General features: G+C 38.0%; 2 protein-coding genes across 11 annotated transcripts; one reads left to right on the top strand and one right to left on the bottom strand.

The window, feature by feature from the left end:
- Positions 1–121: 121 nt before the first annotated feature.
- On the top strand, positions 122–7,546 carry fbxo25 (F-box protein 25). Of its 10 annotated transcripts, none has more exons than XM_056733035.1 (11): positions 122–239; positions 578–742; positions 1,715–1,818; positions 2,373–2,422; positions 2,670–2,762; positions 2,863–2,956; positions 4,089–4,273; positions 4,421–4,603; positions 5,091–5,234; positions 5,660–5,686; positions 6,658–7,546. In XM_056733035.1, the coding sequence occupies exons 2-11, from the start codon at positions 615–617 to the stop codon at positions 6,745–6,747; spliced, it is 1,098 nt and encodes a 365-aa protein (XP_056589013.1). In that variant the 5' UTR covers positions 122–239; positions 578–614; the 3' UTR covers positions 6,748–7,546. The 10 variants fall into 10 exon arrangements, with proteins under 10 accessions (XP_056589013.1, XP_056589015.1, XP_056589017.1 ...); XM_056733037.1 differs by having other exon boundaries at positions 135–239; positions 599–742; XM_056733039.1 differs by having other exon boundaries at positions 135–223.
- Positions 7,547–7,732: 186 nt separating this feature from the next.
- On the bottom strand, positions 7,733–18,243 carry si:ch211-225h24.2 (uncharacterized protein LOC564539 homolog). The gene is made up of 4 exons (XM_056733044.1): positions 17,906–18,243; positions 13,627–13,674; positions 11,044–11,159; positions 7,733–9,446 (listed from the first exon to the last, which is right to left on the bottom strand). The coding sequence occupies exons 1-4, from the start codon at positions 17,990–17,992 to the stop codon at positions 9,017–9,019; spliced, it is 681 nt and encodes a 226-aa protein (XP_056589022.1). The 5' UTR covers positions 17,993–18,243; the 3' UTR covers positions 7,733–9,016.
- Between the last annotated feature and the right edge of the window lie 140 nt (positions 18,244–18,383).

An 18,383-nucleotide genomic window follows, 5' to 3' on the forward strand; every position in this document is an offset into this window, starting at 1 on the left:
GTCACGTGCATGAAGCGGCCTTTACTGAGAGCTCAGAGTGATCGACGGGTCACAGAACCAATCAGCTTGGGAATTGCGGGTAGCAACAAAAACAAAGACAAACGCTTTGACCAATCACAGACGACAGGGGGCGTGCCGTACATTCCGCCGTTCTGACTGTTTACTTCCGTCAATATTCAAAGACAAGCAGAAAATTATCAACACAACAAAGGAACCGCTGTAGGTAAAGTGAAATAAAGGTTCGTTATCACCTCAGGTAAAGGGTCATACGAGTAAAATAACGATAGAGGTGGAGATTTGTGCTGTCTGTGATGTTTTGTCGACGGTTAGTGAGATAAGATTTCTGGCAGGCTTTCTTTTCGACTAAATGTATTGCCTGTAGATGTAGAAAGTCAGCAAGACACATTAAAACATGGCTCTTTTATAATCATTATTTACAAACAACAAGCTATTTGTTTTTTTATTAAACAATGATGGTAAAGGAAACAATCATTTGTAACAATAACCGTTATATGATGTTATCATGATGACATTGTTTCAGATTTTGACCATTGATCTGTCTTCTGATATGTGTCAGATAAGAGTCCGTTGTGTTCAGGAGCAGGTGGAAGAAGATGCCTTTCTTGGGTCAAGACTGGAGATCCCCAGGCTGGAGCTGGATCAAAACCGAGGACGGATGGAAACGCTTTGAGTATTTCGGTCACAACTTGGGAGATAACATCAATGAACTTGACTTGGATGTGTAAGAAATGCTTTAAATTATTACAATGCGTGTGTCAGAAACCTTATAGGATCTTTTAAGTCATTAACATTCTGATTTACAGAACTGATAATCCAGAGTAGACAGAGGTTAAAGGGGCTAAAGCGTCGGATCGTCCCGTCTTGGATTCAAACCTAAAAGCTTTGATTATCAGCCTAGATCTTTAACATTAGACTGAACTAAATATAGCACTCCGAGGTATTTTGTTTTGAAAGTGACAGAATGCATTATTTGAGGTAAGAGACAAAAGAGGAAGCGTGTGTGTGGCATGTGGGAAGTCTGGTATCTGTGTTTAGAGATGGTGTGTGACGGCGTTGCTGATTCTTGTTTGGAGAAGCGCAGAAATGACCACAACACACTGGTTTTGTATTTATACATGTACAGAGTCGGCGCCAGACCACGACTAACAAGTGACTCCCAGTGGGATCACCATCATTAATACAAACACAGGCAAAACTACCACATCTGTGCAAGGGCACACTTACAGTGAACAAGATAAACACACATTTCTTAATTAACACACACAGTCACAACAAAAACAACATGTTGACAATTATAACCTATGACGTGATATAATGCTCTTTTTTTACAAAGTGAACACATAGGTTAAGCTACCATTTAATTTCCACTTTAAAAAATAATAATAATAACATTAAACGTTTTTATTAATTATTTTCAGTATGTATTACATGAATTTAAAACTGTGTCATGTGGGGGGGCACAACAACCCGGTAGGGAGGGCATGGCCCACGTGTTGCCCCCCTTGGCGCCGGCCCTGTACATATATTTTGTATTTATGTTTATTGAGCCAAAAACACCTATTCTTACTGGTTAGACAGGCAGACAGACACACACACACACACACACACACACACACACACACACTCTTTGCTCTTTCTGTGTGTGTTGTGTAGTCAAAGGACACAAATGTACTTAATATTATTTATTTTCTAGGTTGGACAATGATAACAAGGAGAATGTCTTTGTGGGAGAAGTTTGTGAAGTAGCTGCCAAGAAAAGAATAAAGGACTTTTTCAACAACAACACAAAATCACAATGTAAAATTCCATTACATTATGTGCTTGTATTAATGTGCTTTATTTAAATATACTCGTAATATCCTACTATAGATTTATACTAAATTATCATCATAACTAAGATCACAAGTATTAAAGTAACTGCCAGGTGTCTAAGGCCTGGTTTCACAGACAAGGTTTAAGGCTAGTCCAAGACTAAAATAAATGTGTGACTGTCATAACTGAATATAACTTGCCCAGAAATATCTTTAAATATGTTAGTGCCATTGTTTTGTCTCGACATTCACACCAGTAATGTATTCTTCTAAGGGATTTTTGTAAAAGCGACATAAATATCTTAATTCAACTAAAGCATAGTCCTGACTTAAGATAAGCCGTGTCTGTGAAACCGGGGCATAATGTAAAAATAAATGTTCATTTTAAGCAGTGCTGAATTAAACATGCCTACGTGTTGACCGGCAACTAATAAAATGATTCTCAACTAATCAATGGGAATAATTGAATAGAACCAAATGTTTATTCTTATTTAATACAAATTGTTCCTTCTGTAACTTCTGTTTTATTGTTTCTCTCAGTTTTGTTCCAAGAGAAATGGATTTATGTTCAGAAGGAGAGTACGAGAGAGGTGAGGAGTTGCATCATGATGCCAACGTATGACATCTTGGAGACGTTTTACAAACTAGTCAATACAAGACTTCTTTATGTTGGAATATCCTGTTATGTTATATATTCATAAAAAGAACCAATAATGGAATCAAATGTGTTGCTCGCATATGACAATAAATGAGCGTATTGTTTACTTTGTTCATCAGTTGTTATACATTATACAAGGTCATTTTTGAAGGGTTTTAAACAAACGTGTGTTGTTGCAGAGACACGGGTACTGTACTCTCGGCGAGGCTTTTAATCGTCTAGATTTCTCCAGTGCCATTCAGGACGTGCGCAGATTCAACTATGTGGTCAAAGTAAGATGTTCTGTGTTGCTGTAGAGTTCCTCTCATTCCAGAGGCGCTGGTGCCCATTCCTCTATGACTTCTCACTTTAATGTTTACTGTCACGTCGTAGCTTCTGCAGTTGATCGCCAAGTCCCAGCTGACGTCTCTGAGCGGAGCTGCACAGAAGAACTATTTTAACGTCCTTGAAAAGATTGTGAGGAAAGGTGAGAGGGCTTGAGTCAAAGAATTTGTAGCATTATCATTGCGTACTGTAAGTTGTCTGTGCTTATTACACGGCTCATTTGAATTCTTGATTCTGATTGGCCAGTTGCGACATTCCAAGGGTTGTTATTTTCATATAACAACCGCTCAAAACTATAAAACCCTGTAACCAATATGCTGCAAATCATTTTGAGAGGGGCAGTTTAATATAACACAATTTTTTTTGTATAAATAAGTCTTTTAATAACATATATGACATTATATTTACAAATATGAAATATGTTCATGACGTTTGAACGTCATTTCTAACCTTAAAATAGAAAGTAACCGGCTTTTCCACGCGGTAGGTCTGCATTCGGTAAAAATGAGCTAATCAATATTTCAAATTCACATCATGTCCAGTTTATTTCTCATGTGGCAAGTAGCCGCGTAATAAGCGAGGTAATGTACACGCTGCCAGCTGTTAAAACGGTCAGTTCTGGTCCTTTATTCTGATTGGCTGAGCAGAGTTCTAAGCCGTTATAAAATACCCCCCTATATAACGGCTAACATAGCCTAAATATCATTTTATTTACGTTATTTCATGAAACCTTGCTACACATATGGATTAACTGTTTTATAAATACAATAAACCCCGCGAAGCAGTGGGTTACAGTGCATTGTATAACGGCTAAGGGGGTTTTAGGCTCTCTGCTTCGCGTTGTGCAACAACGCTCTTAGCTGTTATAAAATGCACTGTAACACACTGCTTAACAGGGTTTATTGCTTTAATAATCCCCTTCAGTGTGATACAAATCCTCTGCTTCACGTCCTGATCACTGTCAGGGATTATTTCTGCGATAACAACCGGCGGCCTGTACATTATCTCTTACTTGAAAACAGACTAGTTGCTGTAGCCAAAACATTTAGAACACATAGCGACTGAAAAGAAATGAAAATCTGAGATTAAAAGTCATAATTAATAAACACTAAAATAACATTTGTAAGAAGTGAAAATAAACATGAATAAGACATTCTGGACATTTACTGAACAAAAGTCACTAAACAAATGAACAGATTTGTAACATTTATCAGTTTAATTCTACTTTGTTTGAAATGTCACATTTTTGTTTGATGTTTTATTTCAACGAACAGTTCTGGATGATCATCAGAACCCACGACTGATCAAGGCGTTGCTGCAGGATCTCAGCTCCACCCTGTGCATCCTCATCCGAGAGGTCGGGAGGTCAGTGCTGGTCGGCAACATCAACATTTGGGCCTGTCGTTTAGAAACTATCCTTAACTGGCAGCAGCAGCTCAACAATTTACAAATTCCAAAGGTAGCCTTTCAACCGTGTTCATATCGTCTGTTTCCCTGTGGTTTTCAAATGAAAACAGTTTATTCACCTGATGGAAAAAAGGCCTGTTTATTTAAAGTAATTTAATGTTTTTAAAGTAATGATGTCATACAAATGTTTTTTTGGCAGAATGTTTCTAAAGGGATGACACTAAGCGATCTTCCTCTGCACATGCAAAACAACATCCTGTACAAGTTTACCGATGCCTGTGACATCATCAACCTGGGACAAGCCACACCAACGCTGCTCATGCTCAGTGAGGACCGGCTACTGTGGAAGAAACTTTGCCAGTTTCATTTTGCAGAGAAACAGGTGGGATGGTGAAATAATATTTTAAATGAATTGATCTGGATTTAAATGGATTTTAATCTGCAAATTTCCATATTGATGTGGATTTCAAATACAAATTGAATTTCTTTTCTATTACAAATGCAATATACATTAAATTTACATTTATTCATTTAGCAGACACTTTTATCCAAAGCGATTTACAGATGAGATTTACAAGCAATTAGCAATTGGAACAACAAAAGGACAACAAATCGCATAAGTGCAATAAAAAACTGCTCATATAGCCCATTATTATTTCTAGATATCATTTTTATATCATATTAAAAACACAGCTTTAAAACCAAAGGCTGCTTTAACAAGTACAACATGCAGTCAATGGCCTAAATTGACCTCAAGATGGCAGCACAGGAGCCTTATACACACATGTCCTACAACAGACCCAAAACTAGCAAGAGGTCTCTGTTCCTCAACTGCACTCACAGAGGTCTCTGTGTTTGTGTGTATTTAGTTCTGCAGGCACTTGATTCTATCAGAGAAGGGCCATGTGGACTGGAAGCTGATGTATTTCACTCTTCAGAAATACTACCCTCAGAAAGAACATTATGGGGACACTCTGCAGTTCTGTAAGCACTGTAGCATCCTATTCTGGAAGGTACGTTATACGCCTTGATCTGGTTCAGACGTGTTCAAAGCTCACTTGGCTTTCCTTCATCAATAATACACATTAACTGTGAAAGTAAATGATGTCTAAATGATTCAATGTTGTGTTGTACTCGAACTGATAGCATGGCGTACAGAACAGACTCAATTAAACGTTGATATTCAACAAATAACATGCTTTGTTTGAATATAGTTTTTGGTTATTTGAAGCCTGACAGCATTTATGCAAATTTACTTTCATTGAAATGACAGAAATTTTGAATTTGAAATTTGTGTACTTTTTCAATGTCACCTGCATTAGTTTAATTCCAATAGTTTAAGATTCCCTCTTCTATAATATCGGCCCTCTTCCTGAACCCTTTAACGTTTGGCCTTTTTTCCTTTCCTGTTCTCCTCCTGGTTCCTTGTCTCCTAAAGGACAGACACCTGGCTTTGATCTTTAAGGTACACACCAAACCATATATCAACATGCCAGCCATTTTAGTTTCTATCCATGTCATTGTTTTATTTGATTGGCGATTTCTACCTTCATTGTCTCCTTTTTTCTTTCCTTCCTTGCACTTTCAGTCCAGATCAACTTGATCCGTCATGTCGATCTTGTTTATATTTGAGTGGACGTATCTTTATCAATGTCTTCTGTATTTAAGTTCTGTCTTACATGTGTTACTCATCATAATTGAAAACTAACGCTTATAAATAGAACATTCACTAGTCTTTGTTTAGATATCTAACATGTCTTTTGATGTTTATGCTATAAACATGACTGATACCTCAAGGCATGCACATAGTATTTTATTTTTCTAAGCGATCAGTCTTTTGAATGTCATTTCACTGCAAAAATTACTTTCTTACTTAGTCTTGTTTTCTTGTTTTCTAGTAAAAATGTCTAAACATTCTTGAAACAAGATGCGTTTTCTTGATGAGCAAACTGACCGAAGAAAATAAGTTTGGTTTTTGGTAAAAAAAATATGAAATTTCTGTGAATTTGTGGGGGTTTCTTACAAAAATGGTGGTAAGAAAAATAATCTTGAATTGAGTGACTAAGAAAAAGGTAAAGTTTAATTCAAGATCTTATCCCATTTCTTGGCTTGTTTTAAGCACAAATTCACTGTAATTTTGCTCATCCAGAAAATGCTTTTTGATTCAATAATTTGAAGACTTTTTACTGGAAAACAAGAAAGAAAGACTAAGTAAGAAAATCATTTTTGCAGTGCTTAGATGATAAAATGGGTAAAAATCCAAACACTTACACTGAAGAATGAATCCCAACCAAACTGTATCTAGGGAGCAGAATTTTATTTTGAGCTAATTTGACTAAAACCAGTCAGTACCACCACCAAGAACACACTAACATTGTGTTCATGTTATTCCAAAAATGATGTGACTAAAGTTTTACACGTTTCCCTTCCTTACAGGACTCGGGACATCCTTGCACAGCAAACGATCCAGACAGCTGCCTGACCCCCGTCTCACCACAGCATTTTATTGACCTCTTCAAGTTCTGAGCGTTCTTGGAACACTTGGGAACGGAACCTCTCACCAAGACTATGAACTTGATTAAACATTCAACCTTCAAATCCATATTTCCTTATTCCACCGTTTAAGATCACGTCTCTCATCTCTCCGTCATTCCCTTCCGACTGTATTTTGTGCTTCAAAGGCCTGAGAGGTTTTGACGATGTAACGAATGATAGTATTTCTTTTACACCCTAACTTTAAGGGCTTTTAAAGAAGACGTCACGATTTTAGCGTATGGGTGTTGTCCTCTGTTTTTGTTACTTGCTGTTTCCTCAAATGATTAAACTGTTTCGAGCACGGATGGATTGACGAAGGACAAAATGAATAAGAAAGGTTGCTTGTTTAAAAAAGAATGACAAACTTGGGAAAGAAAACGTCTGGGAGAATCCAAGCAGAGACTGCTGTCTTCATGTTTGCTTTTTTGTTTCGGTAGCAATGGAACGCATGTTAAAGGTAGCTGTAGCTCAATGTTTACGTGAAGTCTCGTGATGTTTGGTTCTGCTGTGCGTATATATTTGAGGTGTCGACACTAAAGTATACATTTGCTTGCATTTGCTGCACAAAACAACTTTATACGAAACACTTTTGTCAAATCTGTCATGAGCGCAGATGAAATATAATGTAAGCTTTGCTATTTATAAACAAATGTATTTTATATCCTTTCTCTGAACTTTGTAATATTCCTTTACTTTTTCAGTAATATACATGTCATTGGAATGGCTAAACTGTAGGATGTGTTTGGTTCTATCAAACCTTTAAAGAATTACATAAAAGGATCAAAACGTTTGGGAACAAATGTCTTTTGTTTTTAAGTATTTTGATTGGTTTATTTTTAAACATTACATCTAGTTTTTCATGTCCAAAAGAACAAAGATCCAAAGCTAGTAGCGAGTAGAAAAGACAAATAAACATCTTGCAAGTCTTGAAAGCAGTAAGCACAGGATATTGATTAAAAACATCAAGAGCCGAGAATAAGATAATGCTCTTTATTCAGATTTTCAAGACGAAATCATCTTTACACCTAAAATTACAACAGCGTAATTTATGCAAAATCTTAAAATCATTCAATTCGTTCAGTAGTAAAAGATCAAAACACTGTTGGAAAGGCCCCGAATGGAGAGAGGAGGAAAATGCCAAAACGAACGAGTCGTAATTGCTTTAAAACTACATGTTACTATGACGACAGCTAAAAGCAGCAAACCCATTTATTTATAAGATTATACAAAAAAAAAATCAGGCATGTCAAGCATTCTAGCAATTTGTATGTTAACAGATTTCGTTCAAGACTTGTAAAAAAGACAGATTGTCATGATCCTCATGTCGGGTGTTTAGATAACATCTCGAGATCACGTTTTCCCTGGTTGCTTTAAGACACTATAATCAAGACAACATGACTTGTTGAGGCACAGCAACCATTAAACCCAAAATGCACTTCATGATAAGACGTCCATAGCAAAGGGTTTAAAGGGGATTTTTAAGGCGGTGACCTCTGGGCACCTAACACAGGTGTGCTCACTTCATTCCTCAAGTTCCACTGTAATCCACTTCAGTTCAACCTGATTTGTGATTTGATCAAATCGGCCGGTTCTGCTCAAACACTTCATCTCCAGTGACAGGACTGATAACCTTCACATACGATTCACACCTTTATCTTCCTTTCGGCCTAGAAATTTCACCGAATACTTTTGTGGCACAATCGATATAAGCTATTTGGAATAACAGTGATTGCATAGAGAAAAACATTGACAGTACATTATGATTGCAGCAGTTATGTTAAATCAGCAGGCAGTAGCGACTACATGGGTCACAACATTACTACATCATTTCACATTTATGCTTTTAAACTACATAACGGAATAAATTAATCAACTAAATATAAAGACATAACCTTTGGATAAGAAGCATAGACACTCACTGCCCCTGTCTGTGAGCGTGGGTATTGCAGCCTAAATTCATTGAGCTCACAGTTGTTTTCATGCTAAATGCCTGTGTCAATAAAAGGAAATGGAGTATGTAAAGGCCAAAGGTTATATTCTAAAGTAATCTATGAGATTACTGTCATTGGTCACTATGAGGGGTCAGCTGTGTTTTAAAGTGGGGTCAATTTTGTTTACAAAACTAGAAAAAAATGAATCATCCAAACCGCCATCATCATCTCTCACTAAGGCACTCACCCCAACTCAAAAATCATTGGCTGTCCCATCACAGTTGGCACATGAGGGGCGTGGGTTATCACACAAAATAAAATCATACAAATCACTTAAGCCCCTCCCACGCGCCCTCAGAGAGGCTGGCCGGGCTTCGCCGTCGAACGGCAGCCAGCTTATCCCGAGCGCGAGCCGCCCACTGGGTGGGGCCTCCCTGAGTCTGCGACTCCGTCAGACTGGCGTAGCGAGATGAGTCCTCCTCCAAACCCAACCCCACCCAGGACGGCAAACCCAGAGAATGTGGGAGAGACAGAGAGAGAGGAGAGGATAGAGGGGAGGAATCCATCTTTTTGTCAGACTCTCGCTTTTCTTCCTCCGTTCTGTCGGTCATCTGAGGAGGTTCCCAGCCCTCCATCTTGTCCAGCTTTCTTGTGGGTGTGATCTGCTTCATCGTCATGGTGATGTTATCCCACAGACAGTGAGATTTGTGTTCGGGGTTTGCTTTGCTCTTATCGTCGTCCCATCCTTTCTTGGCAGACCTGAGGGAGAGAGAGAGACAGAGAGGATAAATACAAGAATGTATTTCTTATTTTCTACAAAATGAATATATAGAGAAATATATAAATGAAGAGTTTGGTTACAAAATGAGATAAATTTAAAATCTTTCAAAAATCATGTTTTTTGGTCCATTCCAATTAATATCAATCAAACGCCACATGGTTTGTTTTGGTTTAAGCCAGAATAACAAAAAAATACAACTATCAAACACAATAAAAACATCATAATATAATAAAAACATGATATTTGAAAAATAAATAAAATGAGTTCCCATTTTGGAACCAAACTCTTCATAAATATATACACATACAACTTCTACCAAATTCCGATATACAGGTTGAATATTCTTATATTGAGAAACTATATAGACTGTCGAGTTTGTGAAAACTGTGGCCACAGAAGAGCCAAAAATGTTCTGTCCAAACACTTTCTTGGCACACTAACTGCAAATGAATAACTCTAAACAAACTCAAGATGTTTCAGAGAGCAGGCATGAAAAAGAATCTCCATTTATGTCTTAGATGAAGTTTAGCATTAATGAAAGGGTACAAGCTAGACGTGCAGTTCGTTATAGCGTCTGCACAATGTTTGGGCATGAAGTTGTAAATGGCACGAAGCAGACGCACACGCTGCAGCGGTTGGGCACTGGGGCGGTTTCCATGTCAACAACAAACTTGATGGTCGCATGGCTTATTTAGAGGTACACTGTGTTTAAAGCCGTACATACACATGGAGCTTTATCACTGCTGTGTAAAGATGTCTTTAGATTTCCATCATGTATGCATGTTATTTTTTGCTTTTGTTAAAAACGCTTTCTTCAATTCCACCTTTATTTGCAGAAGGAGCTACAGTGTATTGACGGTTTTGAAGCAACAACATAAACAAACGTTACAGAACATGAACTCTTTTGTGAGGCCCTGTGAATTATTTATATACGGTTATTTAATTATTCATTATTTTTGAATAATAAAAGGAAATTACGTTAGCATGTTAAAAGTATGTCTAGTTTGTATTATTTTGGGTTACCAGTAAAAGAACCGTTACTTTGCTAAATGTGACAAAGTTACACAACCCATTAAACAAATTGTTTATTTAATAAAATGATGGCTGCACAATAAAATAAGAATATAAATGAATATTAATAAAAATAATAATAAAACATTAATAGTTATATTATTAGCCACTAGCCAGACCGATAAACAAACAGGAAGTTAACTTCGGGTCAGGCATATGCGTCCGATGAAACCGTCTATAAGTAAACCATTTATAGCTTGATTTTTAAACATTGCTTTTATTTCTATAAGAGGCCTAACATTCAAGAGTAGAAGACAAAGGTGAAAAGGTAAGAATCCTTTTGAGACTTTATCATCGATGGCAAACCATGTACTTGCATTTGTATAATTATTTGGAAGGTCCTGTATTCTATTTTAGGAATCTCTTTGTTCACAAATGTCTGATAAAATTCGTAAAAAGACCAGACCTTCAACGTCACAAAATGTCAATCTAAACATGTTAGTGTTTGTTCTGCGCTTCACAATCCATTCACTAGACATTTCGAGTAGACGATGCTCATCTTACCCTTTTCTGGGAGAGAGAGTGACTCCTGTTAGCAAAATGTGTTCATCATCCTGAGATGGAAACAACTTCTTATTTCCTCTTTCTCGCTTCGATTTAACCTTCTTTAACTTCAAATCCTACAAAAGAGATCAACAACAAAGTCAAGCAAACCACAGTAAATGAGTTCACATTGTCATTGGTGTAAAGCTTTTATATTATGTAGATATAAATGATATCTTCTCTAGATTCTCAGTGAGAGTAAAAGTTAGTTTAGATAGAGCACTAAATCACACTAGATGGTGAATCCATCAGATGTCGTATGTGAATGACAGACGGCACAACCGTAATAACAGGAAAAGGCCTCTGTTGATCATTCAGATATCTCAGTAGACGTGTGTGTGTGTGTGTGTGTGTGTGTGTGTGTGTGGGGGGGGTCGTTTGGCGAGCTGACACATTCCTTCATATTCACTCCCGCCTGGGTTCAGTCTGACCCTCAGGATTTTAAATACCGGCCCGGCTTTGCAGCTTATTATATAAAATAGAACCTTTGACACAATTTCTCGCACCCTTTCATAAGCCGTTCAGTCTCCGGGGTTGGCTTTACATAGTGCGTCCTTCCCTTGATTCCTGCTCGAGTGAAAAACAAAAGGTCTAATCTTACGAAAATGTCCCGGTCATATTTCATTTCAACATCTAAAGGGAACAATTTCATACAGACTGTTAACTGACATGCGAGTACAGTCTGTACCGGGGCTGGGCGATATGTGATACCATTGCTAAATAATGTGACACGATGGTGAAAACAATATTAAAATATCATTAAAAACTATAGAAATAGAGAATTCACATTATTTCGGAGTAAACAAAGCTCCCCTGCTGAAAACAACAACAATAGAAAAGCCAATAGAAACCATCACACAAATTGTGATGGTTTCCATAAAAACTATATCACGAACCACTAGCTTTTTCCAAAAAAACATTACAAAAATTGGGCGTTATTCCAAAAGCCCACCAACAGAATCCATTGAAACCAACACAATTCCCATTACGACCATTACATCTATTACATTTATGTTTCGGGCAGGAGGGACTACTTTCTCTCTCGTCTCTCTGCCACCTGCATTTATCTAAACTGACTTAAGAATATTGCAAACCCCTGCGATATGCAATATGCATATTGATATTTTGATAACTATTTTTATTGATAACAATATATCTTGCTTCTCTAGCCTGTACATTTTTTCAAGTGATGTCACAAACTCAACTCATCTTAACTTTTTTTTAAGAGCGCATTTTACAATTTTCTTTGTTACAAAGCAGCTGTACATGAGATATATTGACTGTAAGCAAAACAATTAAAGTTAAACCTATAAAAACAAGAAAAAAGTGAAAACATAGAAGACAGACACACACAAACACACATACAAAACACTACACACACAAACAAAAATGTACTAACACACATACACACAAATGCACAGACACACGCACAAAAGCACACGCGCACACACAGTGAAAGCACACATTTAAGATAAAGTAGAGAGACAAACTTCACAAACATAATGTCATAAACTTTTTATCTATGTAAAAGCTTCATTTTATGCATGTAAAAGATTATTATTATAACGATGAAAGAATATATTTGAAACAAATATATAAAAATGTATCATTTTTGGACGAAAAGACATTTTATTAACATTCACCAACAGCATCTTCTTTCAAATTGCATTTTTCTTTGTGTATTACAGATTTTCTTGCCTGCATTACACGACAAATGCTCCAAACATTAGATCGGTAAAAGCACAGGATAGTTTTATTTGGCACTCACTGCTTTGTTTCAAACCCAAAACCTTTGTGCTCAGTCCCTCCTTCATCCTAAAAACATGTCATTCATGCACACTCACATTCTGTGTGTTCCAGATCAAGCACATGATGATTATTTAAGAGCATTTTGTGGATTAGGGCACATAAATCATTCTGTGATAAACAGACGCTCATCTTTGACTCATCTCTGACCTCAGATAAAGTCAGAAACTGTATATTACATGCGTTCCGTCTCTTGGTCTCTGGCCATGTCCTAATCTGTCTTGTCCTCCTCCTCTCGGTCCGGTTAAACATGCCTCAGAAATAAACAGCTGCCACTAGAACTTAAAGTGCCATAGCTGGAGGACGGAGCAGAGCTCGAATCTGTGAACTCTCAGCGTCTCAAAAGTGATTCATATCATGGGAAGTCTCATTCTTCTTCAGCTTTTGAGATAAAGACTTCTTTGTACTGTACAAACGTATCGTAACTTGTAGAACTCGAAACTTATTACCGGTCCAAATTGAGCATTTATTAAAATAAGGTAATTAAAGGAAGGAGGGCTGTAAACTATAGTGGACCCCACAGAGCATTCACAACCGGCGTACAACTAGTACTCAGTGAAATCCGACTATCTTGCCTTTCATTGCATCCATAAAGAAATAAGAAAGTTGCCTAAAACATAAACAGCGTTTTATAACCCTCTTGTGCGTCACATCCTGATGTCGTTGCCATGGTATTGTTTGGGACTCAACAATTGTGAACATTTCTGTGTGTGTGAAAGTGTGTTTGTGTGTGTTTACCTTTGTCGAGGGGCTCAGAACTTCCTCCGTTCCCTCAGACTCTTTATCCTGAAATGCAAAGGTACAAAACAATGAGAACATACACACACACTTAAACTCATTAATCTGTACATACACACACACACACACACACACACACACACACTCACAAAACGCCAGGAATATTTTTAGCTCGCTAATGTAAACAAGGTCTCGCAGATTTTTGGACGGCCTTGGAAACGATCGTGTAGTCTTTGACTCAGACACACGGCAGTAATGCCTTCCAAAGGCAAAGCATGAAAACTTGATTGAAATGAAATCGAATTGAACAAAAACGTTCTTATCATCATATTGCTTTCATAATTTTAACATAACATTATGTTGTTGCTTTTGCACAACAGTGACCCGTATATTTGTTTTTCCCAGTAGTCCTGACTGAACTTCATCAACGCTCATAATCATTTCTAAGGTGGTCAATAGACAGCCAATCACAATCGCTGTGACATTCAGCTTCCTGACCTCATCCCCTTCCTTCCTGCTCCACCAGCACTATGACTCTGAGAAAGTGAGAGAGAAAGGTCTACCACTGATCTTCTACAGCTATGGCAATTGGCACACGTACCACCATAACCAAGATAAGGCTGACCGGGCAAACCCTGAACATTGAGCTGTACAGTATGTACCAGGATGGCACTGCAAGTGCATTGCATTGTGGGATAAAATATTCTTGTAAACTTTTCTGTTTAGTTTGTCTGAGCATTGCACACTATAAGACATATTATTCAAACGGCTGACATTACATAGTCTAAGTATCATTTTATTAACGTTATTTTATGAACCCTCCGCTTCGTGCGTGACACAACCCCCTTAGCCGTTATAAAATAAACTGTAAGCCACTGCTTCTTGGGGCTTATTGCTTTATTTTGCTACCTTAAGTTGTTAAAGGGTCAGTTCACCCAAAAATGAAAATTCAGTCATGGTTTACTTACCCTCTTATCATTTTGAGCCTGTATCACTTACTTTCTTTGGCAGAACACAAAAGATATCTCGAAGAATGTTGGTAATCAAACAACGGTGGGACCCATTGACTTGCATTTGAGACTCTATTCTATTGATGTGAAGGAGTGACACGGTTGTTCAAACACCAACATTCTTCAAAATATCTTCTTTTGTGTTCTGCCAAAGAACGTCATACAGCCTTAAAGAAATAGTTCACCTGAAAAGAAAAACTCTGTCATCATTTACTCACACTCAGATTGTTCCAGACCGGTTTCAAGTTCTTTGTTCTGCCAAACACAAATGAAGATATTTGGAAGAATGTCAGTAACCAAACAGATCTCTCCTCCCACTGACTCCCACAGCATTTATTTTCTCTACTACGGCAGTGCTATGGTATGAGATCTGTTTGGTAACTGACATTCTTTCAAATATCTTTCTTTGTGTTCAGCAGAACAAAAAAATGTATACAGGATTGGAACAACCTGAGTTGTTTTACAAGTCAGATTCACCTTTGTATTTTTGAGTTGATGCAACTTGTAAAATTAAACTGAAATTGTACTTAATTTGACGTTAAATTAAGATTAAGACATAGTTAGTTGAAATGACTTGTGTTCAGGACCTGAGCAGATTTGGAGCTCCACGTTTCGGGTTCATTGTCTTCAGCTGGTGGCTTCCTGCTCTACATACCAAGTTCTGGGTAAATGAGCGTGCTAACAGTAGAAGGAAGCGGATCTCACTGAAATATCCTCATTGTAGAGTGAACAGAACATTCTTTGCTCTCTAATCCATCATCCACAACCCCAGCACCGCACAGGACGTTTCAGGAGGAACATCTTCTGGACAGAGCAGTATATCTCACTTACTGTAAGAAAAACTATAATGGTACCAGCATCCACATAGTAAATCAATACTTTAAGAACTTAATACTGTGGTGCTTGTTGTGCTTTGAAAAGTCATCCTACTGTTAAGTGCTCAGCATACTACAATTGAAATCGATAAACGACCGCCTCTGACCTGATTTCGAACAAAATTTGTTCCAACAGAACTCTACGGGAAAGTTTGTGTTGGCCGGTAAAAACCCTCGAGCCACTATTGGTCCATGGCCATTACGTAATAGGTGAGTGTGTTATGTAGTGCCACCCGGTCTGTGGGAAATAACACGTCATTTTATTTTGCTTACGTCATGTAAGTCTCCCCTCCAGAAACAAAGGGGTGTTGTTCGAAAACACTATACCATGTCTCAACGTTTGCGAGCTTCATTTTACCCAGAGCCATTGAGAGAGAGAGAGTTGCATCTTCTTCTTTGACTCCAATGGAACAGTTTTTCCACAGTTTCAATAGTTCCCGGAAGTTACTGGTTATGCATGGAGCTGCGACTAAACAGACCAACTGAGGTCAACTTATAACACATTTAAAGACAAAACCTATTTAATGAATAAAAAAATGAAAGAAATAAAACATTTAAAGAGAAAACATAACTTCCTGGAACTGAATCTGAAGGCTCCATGAATCACGTGACGCTCCAGCGTTTTGTACTTCTGTTGGCAGAACTCTCTCTCTCAAAGTCTCTGGTTTGACCCCAAAACTCAGAACGAAAGAGCAAGTCGGCTGGACTATACCGAGCCCTTTAGTGATGTAAAACTATTATTTTCCAAAGTAACTGGTGGTTAACTGGAAACTTCTTTAAACCAGTACAACACATCCACTGGAGACTCCAGAGACTTGGAGTTTGGTCTAGTAGCTTGACTATATCACAGCTTTTGGCTACGCTCTCAGACATGTTTGTAAAATGGATTCTGTAAAGAAGAACGTGACTGTGCTGACTCAAGGCCGTCTGGGTGACACGGTCACATTCACTGCAGAACACAGTTGGAATCACTTTTTTGTGTGTTTTTTAATCAACTAAAAAGGGGGGGTTAGGAAAAGAAGGCTTATCTACACTGTACCGTCTCCTGCTGTTACTCTGTAAAGACTTTATCTGACTCTTGCATTCTAACAGATGAGAGAACGTAACATCAGTACGGTATGTGCTGAATGTCACTAAGCTGAAGATATTGCTTATTTAATCAAATGTTTTTATCCTGAGAATTTTTTATACATTTTGTTTCGGACGGTAAAGTCTGCATGTAAAAAAAAAGTACACTCACAACTTTAAACAGCTTATATAAAAATGCCACAAACCGCAAATCTGTTTGGAATTCATATAAATTTGAGTCATCTTTTATGAATGATCCAAAATCTGTCACTGTACTCCTCTCAAACCCTCATTTTCATTCTTTTTTATTGCTCCACACTTTTATTCCTTATTGTATACTCTCCTTTTCACACCCTCATGTATTGGTGATTGACATCACGGGTGTTTCAATGAGTTATGCCAATACATTTATCCTATGTATGATATTGCATTCTGTCATATACCATGCAACTCCTAAAGTCATATTTTGGCAGCTAGAAAAGAAAATCTGCTGATATTTTATTCACTTCCAACACCATCAACGAGGTAAGTGACTTCAGTCATTTTTATTTTTGAGTGGACTATCCCTTTAAGATCTCATGCTCTCATTGTCCCATGTGTTTATTCTTCCTGTGCCCTCCTTTGTATACTCTCATTCTTATTTTACCCTCTTGATCTCTTATATTTATAACTCCCATATATTGTCATTATGCCAAGCTTTTATTTTTGAAACAGTGACAATGTTCCTTTAAAGGCCAGGGGTTTTTTAACGGGGGGCCGGGGGGGACTCCAGAAGGGGGGTCCTGCAGAAGGTCCCCCAGACTTTTTATAGGAAAAAAGATTAAGCACAACCTGATAAAAGTCAACAGTGTTTAACTACTTTTTTGCGATCGGTAGTTTCTAGAATTGTATATGTTTTAATCTTTCTAGTGCTTTTTTCTCACTCGAAGAGAAATAGTTGTTTGGAATTTAGAAACAAGTTGTTGTCTTTATAATATCCTATTAACCATTTATCTAACAAATTTTAACAGAAAAAATTAAGATAAAAAAAAGTTAATCACATTTGGGGGTCCTTGGCATCATTTAGTTTGAAAAATCTTCTTCCACTAGATTTATGGGCTATTAGTTATCAACCACCAGATGAAATCTTTCTCCCTTTAAACTACATTCTCATTAAACTGCATTTATGAAAGGAAACATGAGCATTGGTTGTTAAACAGGCCATTTGCCTATAAGCTTAAACTGGAGTTGACTTTGTCTAGTTTTCCTACTAAAAGCAGAAACCGGACCAGACACAAGCATATCTGATCTCTCAGGTTTAAAGCCCACAGGCAACATCCCACTCACCGTCCTCGCGTGCTCGTGATGCCACGACACGTCGTCCTCCTCTGACGCTTCGTCCACCAGCACTTTGCTCTTGCTTTTCTTAAACATTGCGTTCGAGTCCAACTGTTTTTCAAAGACAAAGTAAATCCAAGTCCATGAGATGCCAGTAAAGAGTGTTCGTGGGGCGATCGCGGTTAAACGCCGGATTGGCGATCAGAACAATAAGGCGACTGTGATCGCTGTGTCCTGCCCTTCACTCGCGGGGAATCACGATACCCCACATGCACACTTTTCCCGGCTCACTTCTATCTTCTGCTGTGTCTGAAGAACGCTGTTGGCTGAAGCACCTGGACCGCCGCTCCTCCCATCACGGATCCGGTTGCTGCTGATCATCTGGTTGTCATGGTAACGTGGGCGGACGGATCTCCCCCTCGGGCCCTCCCACCTGGACAGGAGGTCTTGTCGACAACACGGTCAAAAGTGGCTTTATCAGATTTTG

The sequence above is a fragment of the Triplophysa dalaica genome, chromosome 20 (genome assembly GCF_015846415.1).
Source record: "Triplophysa dalaica isolate WHDGS20190420 chromosome 20, ASM1584641v1, whole genome shotgun sequence".
Lineage (NCBI taxonomy): Eukaryota > Metazoa > Chordata > Actinopteri > Cypriniformes > Nemacheilidae > Triplophysa > Triplophysa dalaica.

What these genes read in the sequence shown, in the direction of transcription:
- fbxo25 (XM_056733033.1), top strand. An exon ending in TGAAAAGATTGTGAGGAAAG is followed by an intron (nt 2,957 to 4,088) that starts GTGAGAGGGCTT and finishes TTCAACGAACAG; the next exon opens with TTCTGGATGATCATCAGAAC. An exon ending in ACCTGGCTTTGATCTTTAAG is followed by an intron (nt 5,687 to 6,657) that starts GTACACACCAAA and finishes CCTTCCTTACAG; the next exon opens with GACTCGGGACATCCTTGCAC.
- si:ch211-225h24.2 (XM_056733044.1), bottom strand. Translation starts at nt 17,992, where the DNA reads ATGTTTAAGAAAAGCAAGAGCAAAGTGCTGGTGGACGAAGCGTCAGAG. An exon ending in ATCACGAGCACGCGAGGACG is followed by an intron (nt 13,675 to 17,905) that starts GTGAGTGGGATG and finishes TTTGCATTTCAG; the next exon opens with GATAAAGAGTCTGAGGGAAC. An exon ending in ACTCTCTCTCCCAGAAAAGG is followed by an intron (nt 9,447 to 11,043) that starts GTAAGATGAGCA and finishes TCTCTCCCTCAG; the next exon opens with GTCTGCCAAGAAAGGATGGG.